At 48.5% G+C, this 16293-nt stretch overlaps 1 protein-coding gene across 1 annotated transcript in view; it reads left to right on the top strand.

Annotated features, from left to right (window-relative positions):
• GCN1L1 (GCN1 general control of amino-acid synthesis 1-like 1 (yeast)) overlaps positions 1-16293 on the top strand; it is a 77628-nt gene that overhangs the window by 16821 nt on the left and 44514 nt on the right. The window contains exons 8-22 of the mRNA XM_006890420.1: positions 233-301; positions 721-829; positions 1414-1488; positions 1951-2079; positions 3832-3882; positions 4235-4333; positions 4491-4664; positions 8903-9055; positions 10328-10420; positions 11711-11786; positions 12122-12281; positions 13131-13320; positions 13592-13716; positions 14460-14638; positions 15061-15154. Coding sequence (XP_006890482.1) covers positions 233-301; positions 721-829; positions 1414-1488; positions 1951-2079; positions 3832-3882; positions 4235-4333; positions 4491-4664; positions 8903-9055; positions 10328-10420; positions 11711-11786; positions 12122-12281; positions 13131-13320; positions 13592-13716; positions 14460-14638; positions 15061-15154 — 1776 coding nt within the window. The remainder of the gene's footprint in view (positions 1-232; positions 302-720; positions 830-1413; positions 1489-1950; positions 2080-3831; positions 3883-4234; positions 4334-4490; positions 4665-8902; positions 9056-10327; positions 10421-11710; positions 11787-12121; positions 12282-13130; positions 13321-13591; positions 13717-14459; positions 14639-15060; positions 15155-16293) is intronic.

Here is a 16293-nt window from a genome sequence, read left to right as displayed (position 1 = left end):
CTGAGATGCAGCTGGAAGCAGACAGGGGGTTTAGACTGTACTGTGGGAGCCGTGGAAAGCCAGGGAAGGTGCCGAACGGGGTGTGACATGATGGAGGTGAGCACTGCAAGGCACCATGGACTCTGGGGCATTGATTTGTGTGTTTTGGAGGCCGCCCTGCAAGAGGAGTTTCTCAGACCAGTGATCAGCTACTTGGAATGTCGCGATCTGACCAGGTCTTTGTGTCCTCCAGAGTGCCCTGCTGGAGTTTTACATGAAGAACATCTTGATGAGCAAAGTCAAGCCTCAAAAGTATCTCCTGGTGAGTGAGTGGTGGAGGTACTTGCCTGCATGAGTTAAGTCCTGCTTTAACTTTGCGAGATCCTGGTTCACCCAGTACCCTTGGTACATGTGGGGACTTGAGGGATCCTGGGCCACCCTGTACCGTTGGTCTGCTCCTGTGGGGCCTGGGAGAATCCTCGTTTGCCCAGTACCCTTGGTCTGCACCTGTGGGGCCTGGAGGGATCCTGGTTTGCTCTGTACCTTTGGTCTGCTCCTGTGGGGCCTGGAGGGATCCTGGTTTGCCCAGTACCCTTGACCTGCTCCTGTTGGGCCTGGCGAAATCCTGGTTTGCCCTGTACCCTTGGTCTGTGCCTGTGGGGCCTGGTGGGATCCTGGGCCACTCTGTACCCTTGGTCTGTGCTTGTAGGGCCTGGCCGCCTGACTCCTTTCTCTTTGTAGGATAGCTGTGCCCCTCTCCTCCGCTACATGTCTCACTCAGAATTTAAGGACCTTATCCTGCCCTCCATACAGAAGTCCTTACTGAGGAGCCCAGAGAATGTGATTGAAAGTAGGTTCCAGCATGGCTGGACAGGGGTGGGAGAGCTGTGGTCCAGAGTCTTGGCCACAGGAACTGGTGGCTCCTGTTGGAGCGATTTCAGTAGATTTTCTGTCTCAGGGGAACCTTGGGGAAGAGAGTGAGGCCTTTTTGAGAATATATTGAAAGTAAATGGGTCATCTTGGTAGAATATCACACAGAAGTTTATCTACTTAGAATATTGCCTACTGTCCTTGGGGTCCAAGAACCTTCTTGAGACTATTTAGGTTGAAAGTGAGTCTCAAAGTGTTCTGGTCAGTTTGTGCTTGGTGTGTGAGTGTCCCTTGAATCTGTAGACCTTGAGAGCTGGTTCTCCATCCCTGTTTCCCTTGGTGAAAAGTGCTGGTGGTGTTGGAGTGGCAGTGTTTTGTTGACTGGGAAGGGCACTGGGAAGCTCTTTTCAGCAGAGCTTTGACATGAGGGCATGGGCCCCTCTAGACATGAAGAGTGATCACAGTTCTGTGTGTTTATGAATCCTGATGTCATTTGGTGAGCACTCAGGGGAAATAGGCATCTATCCTTGAACCTGACCTAGTCAATGCTTTCTGCTCCTGTAGCCATCTCCACTCTGCTGGCTTCGGTGACGCTGGATCTCAGCCAGTATGCCCTAGACATCGTGAAAGGACTGGCCAGTGAGTATTGGGACCTTTCTCCAGCTCTTAGAGCGGCACCTCGGGTTCTGGTTATTCTTGTCCTAGTTCTTTTTTTTTTAATTTTTAAATTTTTTTTATTTTTGTGTGAGTGTACCGTCAAATCAGATCTGACTAGTACAGGAGGAGATTGTCCCTCCTTTTCCCGGCAGAGCATCTGGTGGATTCAAACCGTCTGCCTCTGGGATTGTAGTTGCAGCTCCTTGCCACTAGGCCACCAGAGCTCCCCTTGTCCTAGTTCTTGTAGGAAAAATGTATGGGGGACAGCTAAGGTTAGAATATGGGTGTTCAGCTAAACAGTGTTTGCATGGTTCCTTGCTTAAGACCATTTATTATGAGAACATACGTAGCTAAGGTTAAGGATGTGGGACCACAGAAAAGAGGAGCATGAACGTTAGAGGCTCCATTGTCCAGCTGCCCTGAGCAGTGGCTCTCTGTGTGCAGGTCAGCTGAAATCCAACAGCCCACGCCTCATGGACGAAGCCGTGCTGGCACTGCGGAACCTGGCCCACCAGTGCAGTGACTCTTCGGCGATGGAGGCCCTGAGCAAGCACCTGTTTGCTATCCTTGGAGGTGAGCCAGCCTTCCTGATACTGGGCGAGGACTGAGGCATGTCCCTGACGTTCTCTTGGAGACCTAGGTTTGGACTGGCACTTAGCACTTAAAGTCTGCTCAAGGAAAGACCATGTGGCCAGAAGGGTGCTCCCAGTGTGGTGGCCATAATATGTACATGTGAACGTGCACAAAAGCATGTGCAGGGCGGTAGGCAGTGTGATCTCAGCTGGGTGATGTTTTGGGTTTTTTAAGTCTGTATATGTTTATTGGGATCTCTGGTGGCCTAGTGGTAAAGGAGCTGCACGGTCTGAAGGCATGTAATTCAACCCACCAGCTGCTCCATTGGAGAAAGATGGGTCATCCCCTCCTGTGCAGTTTACTGCCTCGGAAAACCCACTGGATGGTCAGCTATGGGTTGGTTCTGACTCAGTGGTACATAACCACTTGTGCCATAAAAACTAGAGAGAAATACCCCAAAGTGACATTTGATAATAGCTAATAGCACTTAAAATAGCAACAACATTAATAATAACAGCAGTTAATATCTTTCAGTAGTAAAACATGGAATTTTAAAAATCTTTGTTTTTTTTTTCTATTTCCCAAATGTTCTGTAAGAACATGAATTGCTTATTCTGTCAGAAAACCAACATGTAACGAGTATTATTGTAAACCCAGTTTGGCACTAGTAATGTGTTATGTGTTGGACCGCTGGCTGAAAGGTCAGTGGTTTGAATCCAGCAGCTGCTCCGAGGGAGCAGTGGGCAATCTACTCCTATAACAGTTTTACAGCTTTGAGATTCTCTTAAGGCAGACAGGATGCAGTCTTCTGCTGTGGAGACCCAAGATAGCACTTTGCTGACTTACACTTTGGCCAGTGCTTAAAAGAACTGTATTTCTTGGATTATTGGGCTCAATGAAACAAGAACTGAAGAATTTGTGTGTGTTAAGAAAAGCTTACCAAGGAACAGTTGGTGAATTTTGTGCAGAAGTTAAATGATCCGTGGGAAAGAAAATCTCTTTGGACTAATAGTAATAAAGATGGACCACCTTAGAGACCTGAGGGGGAGGGCTGTGGTGACTTGGAATCGGCACAGAAGCATACTTTTGGTAATCAGAACCTTTGTCTCAGTGTCACGTGAGGACATGATTCACCCTCTTGGGAAATGTAATGGGTGTGAGTTTTTAAAAATATAAGCATATCTGTAATAGTTTTATTTATTATAGCCAAGAAGTGGAGATAATGAAAATAATGCCCATCAGGATGGAAATGGTCAGATAATGATAAAATCCTACAGAAATGCTACCCAACACTAAGGGAGAACTGCTGAGAACCGTAACAGTAAGGGGACTCTGGTGGCCGAGGGATAAGGAGTTAAGCTGCCAACTTCTAGGTACACAGTTTGGATCCATCAGCTACTCTAAGGGAGAAAGATGGACAGTCTCCTCCCGTTCAGTTTGCAACCTCTGAAAATCTGCTGGAGGATCAACTGAGTCGGTTCCCACTGGACAGCACGATACAATAACAACAACCCTAACAATAAGAACAGGTCTCAAATCTCAGAAATGTTTTATTGAAAGAAGTCAGACACGAGGATGCGTTCCAGTGATAGAAAGTTGAAGATAAGCTAGAAGACAGTGTGGTGCTGGGAGTCAGATGGTGGCTAGAGATAACAGGAGGATCAACTCCCAAATGCCTGAGGAAGCTTTGAGGTTGGCAGACGTACTCCTCAACAGGTGAGAATTTTCAGTTGTCTCTGTCTCTCCTCTCAGGCTCGGAGGGAAAACTAACCATCGTCGTCCAGAAGATCAGCGTCCTCTCAGGTACAGTGTGCCCTGGGCTGATGGGAAAAAGGGAGAAGAGGTGAGGGTGGTCTAACAGCTAGTGTGGAAGAGGAGGCTTCGTTAGGGTCTGGAATCCCCGGATGGTCTTGCACCTTCATCTTGGCTCCCAGGACTTGCTCCTGCCTGCTTAGCACAGGTCACATCAAGTGGGGTCCTGGTGTCCAGAAAAGGCAGGACAGTTGGGTCGAGGGAGGGTCTGTAATGGCTGAGGAGAGACACAAAGCTGTGGCCTGGACTGAGCTCTCTGTGGGTGAGGTGGCAGGAAGAATGACACATTTCTGGTGCTCTGGCGACAAGGACCTAACCAGGGCGGGCATCTCCTGCCTTACAGGGATCGGGAGTGTCAGTCACCACGTGGTGTCTGGGCCTTCTAGTCAAGTCCTGAACGGCACTGTGGCTGAACTGTTCATCCCATTTCTCCAGCAAGAAGGTAATTTCTGTGCGCCGTGCTGACGCTGACGCTCCTTCCCCACAGTCTTTCTGCGGCTGCCCTCCTTCCCTGCATCCTGCTTGCTTATGTGAACTGCTTGCAGTGCTGGAACCCATCACAAGGCCCCGACTGACTGGGTTTCTGCTTCCTGTCTTAGTTCATGAAGGTACCTTGGTGCACGCCGTCTCGGTCCTGGCCCTCTGGTGTAACCGGTTCACCACGGAAGTGCCCAAGAAGCTCACAGAATGGTTCAAGAAAGCTTTTAGCCTTAAAACCTCCACCTCCGCAGTGAGGCATGCTTACTTGCAGTGCATGCTGGCCTCCTTCCGAGGTAAGAAGCCTCCGTGGTCCTTGTCCATGACTCCCCTGCAGAGATGACCCGGCCTTCAGACCATTTTCATGATGTCATGCTTTCCCGGCTTGGTCTTTTCACATAATTTTCTCCTGAACCTTTGGAAACACTGGAGTTCATCCAGGTATTGTTACCCTGCACTCAGAATAGAAGCAGAGCGAACCTGTTGCTATGGAGTTGATTCCGACTCCTAATGACCCCTAGAACTGCCTCAGTGTGTTTTCAAGAATGTAATCTTCCCGACACACACCACTACAACCTGTATGCCACGGGCTGCTGGGTTTAAACACTGACCTTTTGATTACAGCTGAACACTTTAATCACTGTGCCACCTATGCTTCTTGGCAAAAGGATTAATCACCCATAAAGCTGGAAATCATAGTTTGAGCTTCACAGTCTAGTCTCAGCTTCTTCTCCCATTAGAAAGTCATCATCTAAATCTTTATGCAGAACGAACCCAGGTGAGAATCTGAAGAGCATAGGAAAATGGTAAGACAACCTTCAGAGTCCAGCTTGTTTCAGCTTTGCTTTAGGCCTTTTAAAACTGACACTACTGCCCTCTGTGGTGCCAGCAAGCCTGTGCTTTTCTAACCTCACGCCCTCCAGAGCAGAGCTCCCAAGCAGAGCTCGGGGAAGCTCTGAAGTATGTGGGAACTTGAGATCAACAGCAGAGATCTCTGAGGCTCATTTCTGCCTCCAATGTAAGCTTGTATTTCTTTGAAAAGGTATAGACTTGCAGTGATCTGTACTTTAAAAATCAAAACTAAACATCTAGAGTTCATGATGAGTTCCCAGAGTGCAATGCGAATGACACAGCAGCACATCATGCTGATGAAGTTAGTCACAAAAGGACATGTACGGTGGTAGGATCTCATGTTTCTAAAATGAGAAGGAGAGGTACATGCATAGAAATCTTGTTCAGCAGCAGTTACCAGGGATGAGGGGGGAGAGAGGGAGTCACTCTTGGGATACACATGTATTATTTTGGGTGCTGGGAAAAAATAACAGTGTGGATGAAGTGTGACAAGCTTGACCAAAATAAATGATGTCACTAAGAAATGCAGAAGAATAAGGAATGTTTTAGTAAAGGGGGGGGGGAATTAAGGATGTTCTTAAAACTCCTTTAGAAAAGGGGTCATGCTTCTGTATGAAATGTGTCTTAGCAGAACAACTTGACAATTAGATATTTTTCTCAATAAGTAGGAAAGAGACTGAAAACAATTTTTCTGCACCATGTTGAGGACAAGAAACCTTTTTCCAAAGCACATTTCATTGCCACTGTTAGTTTATTCAGGCCTCCTTGCTTCAGTACTTCCCGACTCATCTCATTGCTGCTGAGACAGAACAAATTCTTCGCTGACCCTCTGGTGGGTTTTCAGAGGCTGTAAATCATACAGGAGGAGATTGTCCATCTTTCTCCTGAAGAACAACTGGTGGATTTGAACTGTTTTCTTTGGGTCAGCAGTGCAACTCTTTACCTACTAGACCACTCCATTGGCTTAAAGCACATTTCAGAGCTCCAAGCCTCAGACCATCTCGTTGTGGTGGTACGTGAGGTTTATACAAAGCCAGGGACACTGTGGGTTGAAGTCTAGACTCCCTGTGGGTAGAAATGTGTGGTTAAGCCTTTTCTACAAAGATGGCCCCAAAAAGCGAAGAAGGAAGCCCCGTCCCTCCCAAAAACTGAAGCCAAAGCAAAGGCATTAAAGGCCAAGAAGGCAATTTTTAAAATTTTTTTCAAGATCTGGAACACTCCTTCAGGAAAGAGGGACTATGATGAGGCCTCTCCATTGTCTGGAGGGGATTTTTTTCTCTCTCTCTTCATTACGAAAGTCACATGTGAAGAAGGACGTCTTGAAGGGCATCCACAGCCACAAAGCACGTCACCCACCTTCAGGCGGCCTAAGATGCTGAGACTCTGAAGGCAGTCCAGATACCCCCGAAGAGCGCCCCCAGGAGAAACAAGCTTGACCACTAGGCCATTATCAAGTTTCCCCTGACCACTGAGTCAGCCCTGGAGAAGACAGAAGATAACACACTTGTGTTCACTGGGATGTCAAGGCGAACAGAAACCAGATCAAACAAGCTGTGAAGAAGCTTTATGACATTGACATGGCCAAGGTCAACACCTTGATTAGGCCTGATGGAGAGAAGAAGGCCTATTTCCAACTTGCTTCTGACTATGATGCTTTGGATGTTTCCAACAAAACAAGCAACAACAACAACAAAAGAAGTGTGTAGTTAAGTACAATGTTACCTGTCTTATGGGCAGAGGTAACAAAATCTGATTACAGAACTTAGTCTGTGTACATCTATGTCATTTACCCCCAGAATCTTAATTACTTTGTAACTCACTGGCCTCCTAAGATTCCTGTTTAATTTTCCAGTTGTTATTGGGACCTCTCTAAAGTACTCAAGAGCAACGGGGTCTCTCTGGAGACTAAGGTCCGCCTGATACAGGCCATGGTTTTTGCAATCACTTGTTATGCATCAGAGAGCTGGACAATGACTAGGGAGGACAGGAGAATTTACGCCTTTGAGCTGTGATGCTGGAGAAGAGTATTGAATGTACCATGGACTGCCAAGAAAACAGATTCATTCTAGAGAGGGTTAAACCAGGCTACTCCTTGGAGGCAAAGATTCTGGGGCTTCGTCTGACATACTTTGGACATGTTGCCAGGAGGGACAGGTCTTTGAAGAGGGACATCATGCTGGGTAGAGTAGAGGGACAGCGCAGGAGGGGAAGACCCTTTACGAGGTGGATTGATTCAGTGACTGGGGTAATCGGGATGGATGTATCAGAGGCAATGCGACTGGCACAGGATAAAGCAGGGTTTAGGGCTGTTGTACATAGGGTCGCTATGAGTCGCAGATGACTCGACGGCACATAACAACAACACAATTGGGAATTTGATCCCATATAGATAATTTTGAGTTCTAGTGGCCTAGTGGTAAGAAGCTGTGGTGCAATCCAAAGGCAGGTGGTTCGAATCTACCAGCTGCTCCACAGGAGAAGGCAGGGTGATTTACAGCCTCATAAAACCCCCTGGAGGGTCAGCTATGGATTGGTTTTGACTAAATGACACACAACAGCAAAGATAATTTTTAAGAGAGAGGACTTTTCAGATTAGTTAAGCTTACAGTATTAAGACTTTGGAGGATATTTTTGGCTTAAGGGTTTAAACGTTATCTGAGAGCAGTAGTTTCAGAGATTCATCTGCTGGCATGGCTCTGGAAAATCTAGAGTCTATGAGAGTTTGACATTCTGTTCTGTAGTTCTTCCCCTTTGGATCAGGAATCTTTGGTCAGCGTATTTAGGGATGGGGTCTGGACACCATCCAGTTCTTCTGGTCTTGTGATAAAGGAGGCAGTTGTTCATGGAGGCCATTAGTCATGCAGCTGTTTCCTTCTCTGAGCTCTGACTTTCCTTCCTCCTTGGCTCCAGGCAAATAGAGATCAATTGTTATATCTTGAATGGTCTCTTGCAAGCTTTTAAGACCCCAGACACTACATAATAGACTCAGAAGCAGAACAGAAACCCCAAACATGTTTTTAGGCTGATTGATTGGACTATCTAGAAACTATGACTGAACCTCCAAGCCAAGGAACCAAATAAAAAATTTTGTCGTGTTGATTGACCTCAGGTTTTAGATTGTGTTCCCTGGCTTGTTTAACCTTATCTTCTGCTTAAATTAGTTGTCAGTATTTTTAGAGTAGGTAATGAATAGGATTTTTTTAGATTAAAATTCCTGAGAAAGGTATTGGTTTTTTCTCTGAAAAGATTTTTATATTTCTCTGTGGTAGTTAAGAAAACGTGCTTAGCTGTGATTTTTAACTAGTTTCTGTATTGTTTTTTAAATGGGTTTAGTTCATAGATGAGCAGATTGGTTCCAGTTTTGGAACTTGCAGGAACCAGCTGGGCTAAGCTTGGGCCAGGCTTGGCCTCAGTGAGCTGGATGACATTGAACATGTACTTGACCTCTGTCAGTCTCTTTCCTCATCCATCAGAGGGGCAATTTGTGTAGTAAGAATCCTTCCAGCTCTGTTTATACAGACCTTACATGCTTGATTCTAATTCTACTTCTCAGTGCGAAACACTCGGCCAGTTAATGGATTGTGACACCTTGTTCAGACCCAGGCAGGTGACTCCTTTCCCAAGTCACCTCGTCCCTCTCAGGATCAGGCCCATTCTGTGAGACCTTGTCCTCTCCCTGCAGGTGACACCCTGCTGCAGGCCCTGGACTTGCTGCCCTTGCTCATCCAGACCGTGGAGAAGGCAGCCTCTCAGAGCACTCAGGTCCCCATCGTCACTGAGGGGGCTGCTGCAGCCTTGCTGCTCACGAAGCTGTCGGTGGCTGATGCGCAAGCTGGTGAGACACAAGTGCGAGGAGGATGGTGGGAAGGTCTGCCCGATGGGTGTTACAGGGGTGGCTTGCTGGGTCTGTAGGGATGTGTCCCTCCAGAGATGAGAGTGAACCACGGGACTCTGTCACTGTCCTTCCTTGCCCTGTTTCTTGAGTGCTCTGGGGAGCCGGGCCAGTAATTAACACCCAGAGAGACCTGGGTTGTAGTAGTGGGACTGTTTTTAATTAGCTGTATGTTTAGAGAGGACACAGTTGAAAAGGCACAGATGAGTGAGTATGAAAAGCTTTCCTTAGCCCTTTCTCCCAGCCATTCAAGTCCCCATTGAGGTAATAGTACCAGTGTACTGTCTTTGTCTGGAGATAGTTGATGCGTGATCAGCCAGACATGTCAAGTGGCGTGTGGCACATGCTATGCAGTCTGCTCCAAGTGTCTCAGAAAGGGCTCCGAGTCAGTGCAGACCTTTCTTGTTCTTTTTCTTTGGTGGCTACATTGCAGTCTGTGACGTTTGAGCCTATTTCTGTAGGTGGAAATAAAGTTGACATCTTTGTATATTGTGCCTGCTGCCTTTGTGCCATAGAGCTGGATTGCCTTTCTGAGATGCAGAGACAAACAAACCTTAGCTTTAGCACATTTCAGGGTACTTGTCCTGACAGGAGAGAGGGTGTTAAAAGGTAAAACGTGCCATTAAAGCTGTTTGGAAGGAGATACTTTCATTTCGACAATAGGCAGTGGAATCCAGCAAGGCTTCCTGGGGGAGGAGGCCTTTGACTTGGGGACCCTGAAGGCTGAGAGGTTCCATGGGCCAGTGTGAGCTCAGGGAACGTGGGCATGTCATTGCTCTCCCAGGCATCTGTAGGCAGTGAGGGCCTCTGATGGTTTCAAGCAGGATGTGACACTAGAAGGACAGTTACTAGGGAGCTTTGGTGGTCTAATAACAAGAAGCTGTCCTGCAGTCCCGAAAGCATGTGGTTTGAGGCCACTAGCTGCTCCATGGGAGAAGGATGGGCAGTCTCCTCTTGTGTGATTAACTGACTCTGAGAACCCACCAGAGGGTCAGCTATGGGTTGGTTCTGACTCTGTGGTACACAACAGCAACAGGACTGTTGTTAGTTCTCAGATCGGGGGATGGCCCTGAGCCTAGGAGAGAGCCATCCCGGCTACCTAAGAGGAGGGAAGAGGATCTATCAGCAAAGTCATGCTGACAGATTCAGAATGGACAGGATCAGTCCTGGTGGCCATGTTGTGGTGTTTCAGGGAAAACCTTTTGTTTCTCTTAGAAGCCAAACTGAGTGGTTTCTGGCAGCTGATTGTGGATGAGAAGAGGCAGCTTTTCACTTCAGAGAAATTCCTACTTATGGCATCTGAGGACGGTGAGTTCTGGCCACACAGCTGAACACCTTGCTGAGGCTGAGCTGCCCAGGCTGGGAGGACCTTTCTTGGTTAGTTCTGCAAAAGCCTGCCTCACAGGTGGTCGGCCAGCAGCTGAACTATGCAGGCAACAGACTCGTTCCTGTGGGGGAGATGAAGGCTAAGGGGATGGGGGAGTGGGTGATGTTTGGAGACGAGCATTAGTGGTTGTGAACTGTGTTACTAGCTGTAATTATAGCAGATTGGTTAATTGGGGCTGTCTCGAAGGCTTTCTGATGTTCAAGCGGGAACCAGCAAGCTCTGGGGGTGTTGTGACGGGCCCCACCCCTCCAGCAGGAAGCACTGAAACTACTGGTTTCTATCATGGCAGAAAAGGAACAGTGGGTCTTTAAATGTATGTTCAAAATCGTGTTTGCCTTAGGGATGTCTGCCTAATAACTAATTTCAAAAGCCTTTTGACTCAGAAGTCACAACACCCTATTAATGACCAACTGCTATGAGCCATTTCCTGATTTAAAATAAAAAGTTTCTGAATAAGAATTGATTTGCATGATTAAAAAGTTGACATACACCAGAGGGTCTGGACTGAAAACTCTACTCCTACTTAAAACCACTCAGGTTTTCTGCTCCTTCTCCGTGAAATCAGACTCACCACCGTAAAGTCTATCCTGACTCCTAGCAGCTTTGTAGCGTGGCGGAGAACTGCTCCATGGGGCTTCTAGCGCTGCAGGATTTAGGGAAGCTGATTGACATCTTTTTGCAAGGTGGCTGATGGGTTTGAACTGCTGGCTCCGTTAGCAGCAGAGCGTTTACCCACTGTGCCACCAGGGTGCTCATTACAGACCCCGGTCAGTGCCATCGGCTCACTGCTGACTCAGAGCCACCCAGGATGAAGGAAGATTGTCCATAGTGTTTCCAAGACAGTGGGTTTGACCAGGTTCTGGATATTTTATACTTCTGTGAATAAATGTGTTTGTAAACTTGCTGACATTTTTGCACAAGTGGTCATGTGACTACCATACACATTGTTTCCTCTACTCAGAACTCGTTCTTTCAAGAGCTTTCTCCTGTTTTAGAACTGGATAGTATTAAAAAAAGATCTTTCCTTTTCACTATTCCAAAATGTATGTGTGCTAAATAAAGCACAGAGGAGCCAATATAGGAGTGTCCTATAATTTCACATTCGTGGTAAGGATGTTTACCTTTGAGGGTTAATTTTCCGTTTCTTTCCAGGTGTGTGCACGTGCGTGTATACACGCATGTTTTAAAAATGCGTCTTTCTCTCCCACCAGCCCTGTGCACAGTGCTACATCTGACGGAGCGACTATTCCTTGACCACCCGAATAGGCTCACAGGCAGCAAAGTTCAGTACGTACCCAGGCAGGTGGGGGGCAGCCATGGTAAAAGGAAATGGGGACTGACTGGCTATGGAAAAGGGAGGTAGAGGGGAGGTAGTGGCTGAGGGGAAGGGGGATAGTGGAGAGGGGAGAAGTCGACTGTGGAGAAGAGAAGTTGGAGGCTGGCTAGAGAGAAGGGAGGTGCGGTCTCACCAGCTTGGTCATAGTGGGCAGGGGATCGACCTGCCATGGAGAAGGGAAGTGGAGACTGACTTGGTGGTGTGGGCAGGGACCAGCCAGGGAGAAGGGAGAGGGGAAGCTGGCCGTGGGGAAGTCCTGGGACCCAGTCTGTCCCTGTGCTTGCAGGCAGTACCACCGGGCTCTGGTGGCTGTGCTCCTGAGCCGGACCTGGAATGTCCGCCGGCAGGCCCAGCAGACAGTTCGCAAGCTGCTATCCTCTCTCGGGGGCTTCAAGCTGGCATGCGGCCTCCTGGAGGAGCTGAAGATGGTCCTCAGTTCTCACAAGGTAAGGGCACCTGTGTTCTCCAGCTCTGGCCAGGCGGCTGCTGCCTCTGCTTGCTCGCTCTGAGTCTGGGTGATGTTAGCAGCCTCCCATCATGCGCTCCAGCGGCCCCTTGTTCTGTGTACAGCCTCCTCCTCAGCAAAGACTTGCTTTTTTCCCCCTGACCTTGTGACATGTAGTTTATCCATCTCATCCATTAAGAGACCGAGTAACTATGCTTTTTTTAAAAATATATTTTATTATTTTTAATGAACGTTTACAGAGATTTTTTATTTCCATTCATTCATTGTTGCGTTTTTCTCCCTGCCCACCCCTCCCCCCCAAATCTTTATGCTTTTAAAGCACTTTATAATACTTACAGTACTTTCTACCCATCCTTCCTTTCACTTTTCCTCTATACCTCTAACAGCAGATGGGCTTTTTTGTCTTAATTTTTGTGAGTTGTCTGGAACTCACTGTGTGTGAGACAACTGGCATGAGGTGTCTAGCCAGTGGTGGCAGAGCTGGGAGTAGACCCAAGATGACTCCTGGTCCATAGCCTGGGTGCTGTGGTTCTTGCTCCCCACTCTGTGAGCTCTCTGGGGAATGGTGTCCAGTCTTTGGCTGGGTCTCCTAGACCAGTTTTTATTGGCCTCTTTGCCTTTGATGGCATTTTTAGAGGTAAGGGCATTGGTACTCCTTCCTTCCAGGCCCATCTCATCTAATGGATCCCAGTATAGGAAGCTGGGCCCCAGTCCCCTACTATTGCAGACACCCCTGGCTGGGGGTAGCTGTGTCCGTGGATCTTTGTCACCTGTTGTCCCATCTTGCAGGCTTCTGAGCAGTAGGAGCTCAAGCATTGTCTCCATGTAGGTGCTGCCCTCTGAGGCCCTGGTGACTGATGCTGGGGAGGTAACCGAGGCAGGCAAGGCCTACGTGCCTCCACGAGTCCTGCAGGAGGCCCTGTGCGTCATTTCCGGGGTACAGGGCCTGGAGGAAGACACCTCCAACCTTGAGCAGCTGGCCCAGGAGATGCTGATCATATCCCACCACCCTTCCTTAGGTTTGTGGCTTGGGCAGTCCTGGAGGACAGGGCTCATGGGCAGGAGGGAGCAGACCAGGTGGGCAAGAGGGAGTGGAAAGAGGGGCAGGATGGAGTGGGCCACTTGGGCAGGAGGGAACGGGCCAGGTGGGCAGGAGGGAATGGGCCAGGTAGGCAGGAGGGAATGGGCCAGGTGGGCCTGGAAGGTGGAGTTGGTTGACAGGAGACAGTGGGCTAGGCGGGCAGGAGGGAGCGGGCCAGGTGAAGGCTTCATAGAACTCCCTCCCCACAGTGGCTGTACAGGCTGGCCTTTGGCCAGCACTTCTCACCAGGATGAAGATAGATCTCGATGACTTTATCACCAAGCACCTGGATCAGATCATCCCCAGAATTACCGTGCAGGGCCCTCTGAGCCAGGTGATTGGCGTGTGGGCGGGTTCTGGCCTTGCATGAGCCCACTCTTCATAGGGTGCTGGAAGGGAGGATTCAAAGAAGCAGGCAAAGTGTTAATGACGTGTGGGCTGGGACCTTTGGGTTGTTGATGCCAGAAGACACCAACTGGTTTCAGCTCAGAAGAGAACATGCCACCTGATAAAATTGCTAAGCCTAAAGACATGAGTAGTTTTGGGTGCTGTCACCATAGGGACTCAGATGTAGCACTCAGGACAGCCGTTAGGGTCCCCTTGATTCTCTGATCCATCCGGTCTCTTGTCTTGCTCTCTCATACATTGGTTCCATTGTCAGTCTACCTGTTTCATAACAAGGAGCCACTAGACCTGTAGTTTGAGATCAAGAAACCACTAGAGCTGTAGTTTCCATCTTCCTCCTCCTCCACTCCAGCATTTTCCAGTCATTTCACCGCCTCTGGCTGACCTGGTGTAGACCCTGTGTCCTTCCCTGTCTCTGGCCTGAGTCACATGTTCACCTCTGGATAAAAGGATAGAGATTCAGAGTGGGTGAAAAATGTATCCTCCTTAAGTAAAGGTGCTCTCTACCAGGCCAGGGGGTAAAAGGGCTGTTGAATAAAATAAGGCACATGGGAGCTATGGCTGTCCACTCCAGAGGACGGTGTGCACCAGAAGGGCCTCTGTTGACTGGCAGCCTTTTAGTGTGCTGAGCACCAGCCTGGGCACACCCTGACGTGTCTGTCTGTTCGACAGTCTTCCATGAACGCCATGGGCTCCCTCTCCCTCCTGTCCCCGGACCGGGTCCTCCCTCAGATTATTACCACCATCACCGCCTCGGTGCAGAACCCGGCGCTGTGTCAGGTGACACGGGAGGAGTTTGCCATCATGCAGACCCCGGCCGGGGAGCTGTACGACAAGTCCATCATCCAGAGGTGAGGCATCGTCCTGAGCTTGCTCCTTCTTGCCCGAGCCTCAGTCTTCTTGTCTGCAGGATGGAGACACTGCCTCCTTTGCGGGTTTTCTTAGAGTGCCCAGCATTTTTCTGGGGCATCACTTACCTGTCGCTGTCATCCATTCATTCCTGACGGCAGCACGTGTGTTATGGTAGAACCGTGCTCCCTTGGGTTTTTAGTGCTCCTGTTTTAGAAGTACATCAGCAGACCTTTCTTCCTCAGTGTCCTTGAGTAGACTTGAACCACCAACCTTTTAGTTAGCAGCCACATGTGTTTACTGTTTATGCAACCCTGAGAGTCCTTAAAAACAGACTGAGATGTCACGATTGTTGTGAGGCTGGCAGGACAAAGGGCCCAGCGGCTTTTTGCAGTGGGGCTGACCACCCGCCCTGGTGTTTCAGTGCCCAGCAGGACAGCATCAAAAAGGCCAACATGAAGCGAGAGAACAAGGCTTACTCCTTCAAGGAGCAGATCATTGAGCTGGAGCTGAAGGAGGTGAGTGCGCAGAGCATTGCACACTGGCTGCCATGGAGCGGCACATGCTCTGTTTCCTTGGGTTATCCCACGGCCCCCAGCACACAGCACACTGCTCTGATGCCCACACCTGTCCCCTTGACCTCCTGCCACTCAGGGTGCCCTTTCTTCGTTTGATCTTCCACCCTTTACTTGGTTGTTTTGCTGTCAAATCAGAACCAACCCATGGTTGACCCTCCAGTGGCTTGTTAGAGGCAGTAAATCACATGGGAAAATATCGCCCCTTCCTTTTTCTACAGAGCAGCTGATAGATTCAAATCTTGTGCCTTTGAGATTGCAGCACAACTTCTACCACTAGGCTCCCTCTCTTCTCTAGGAATATGTATTTTCCTTGATGCTGGAAACAGCAGTTTAGTATCTAGCATTAAGTATTTACCATACAAAGAGCCATGTAAGGCAATGGTTAGGCATTTGGCAACTAACCCAATGGTTGGTGGCTCAAACCCACTCCGTGAGAGAGAAACTGTGGTATCTGATTCTGTAAAAATTAGAGCTAAGAAGACCTTTTGAGTACTAGGTTTGCTATGAGTGGGAATTTGACTGGATATTGGCACTTTTGATTTTGGGCTTATTTACCATTTAAGGAGCCTAGTGGTGGAATGGTTAGGGGATCACTAAAAGATTAGCAGTTTGAACCCACCCAGCAGCTCTGTGGGAGCAAAGGCCCGCTCCTATAAAACCTATAGGCAAGAAAATCTATTGGGCAGTTCTGCTGTGTCACATGAAGTCGTTGTGTGCAGAAAATTGCCAGTATAGCACCTCAACAACATTGATCCTGTGGTGGTGCTTGGATCCCATTCACACCCCACGTAGCCTCTGTGAACGGAGCGTTGCTGCCGTATTCACGTTTTAACAGACCTGCCGGCTCTCTCCCGACTCTTTACGAGGGTAGATGATTATCCTGTGTTCTGTTCTGAGATGACCTCACCTTACCTTTCTAAACTAGATCCCGTTCCCCTGTCACTTTACTATACACCAGATATGTCTTACTGTGATCCCAAATGCGCCTTGTTTGTGTGCTTACTTGTTTATTGTCTGTCTCTACCAACCAGACTGTGAGCTGCTTGGGGACAAGGGGACCTTGTCTGTCTGGTTCCTGT

Source organism: Elephantulus edwardii, unplaced genomic scaffold, assembly GCF_000299155.1.
Source record: "Elephantulus edwardii isolate Elephantulus edwardi_28Jun2011 unplaced genomic scaffold, EleEdw1.0 scaffold00089, whole genome shotgun sequence".
Lineage (NCBI taxonomy): Eukaryota > Metazoa > Chordata > Mammalia > Macroscelidea > Macroscelididae > Elephantulus > Elephantulus edwardii.
Note: the sequence above shows the minus strand (reverse complement) of the source record. Positions and strands in the feature narration are given on the sequence as shown.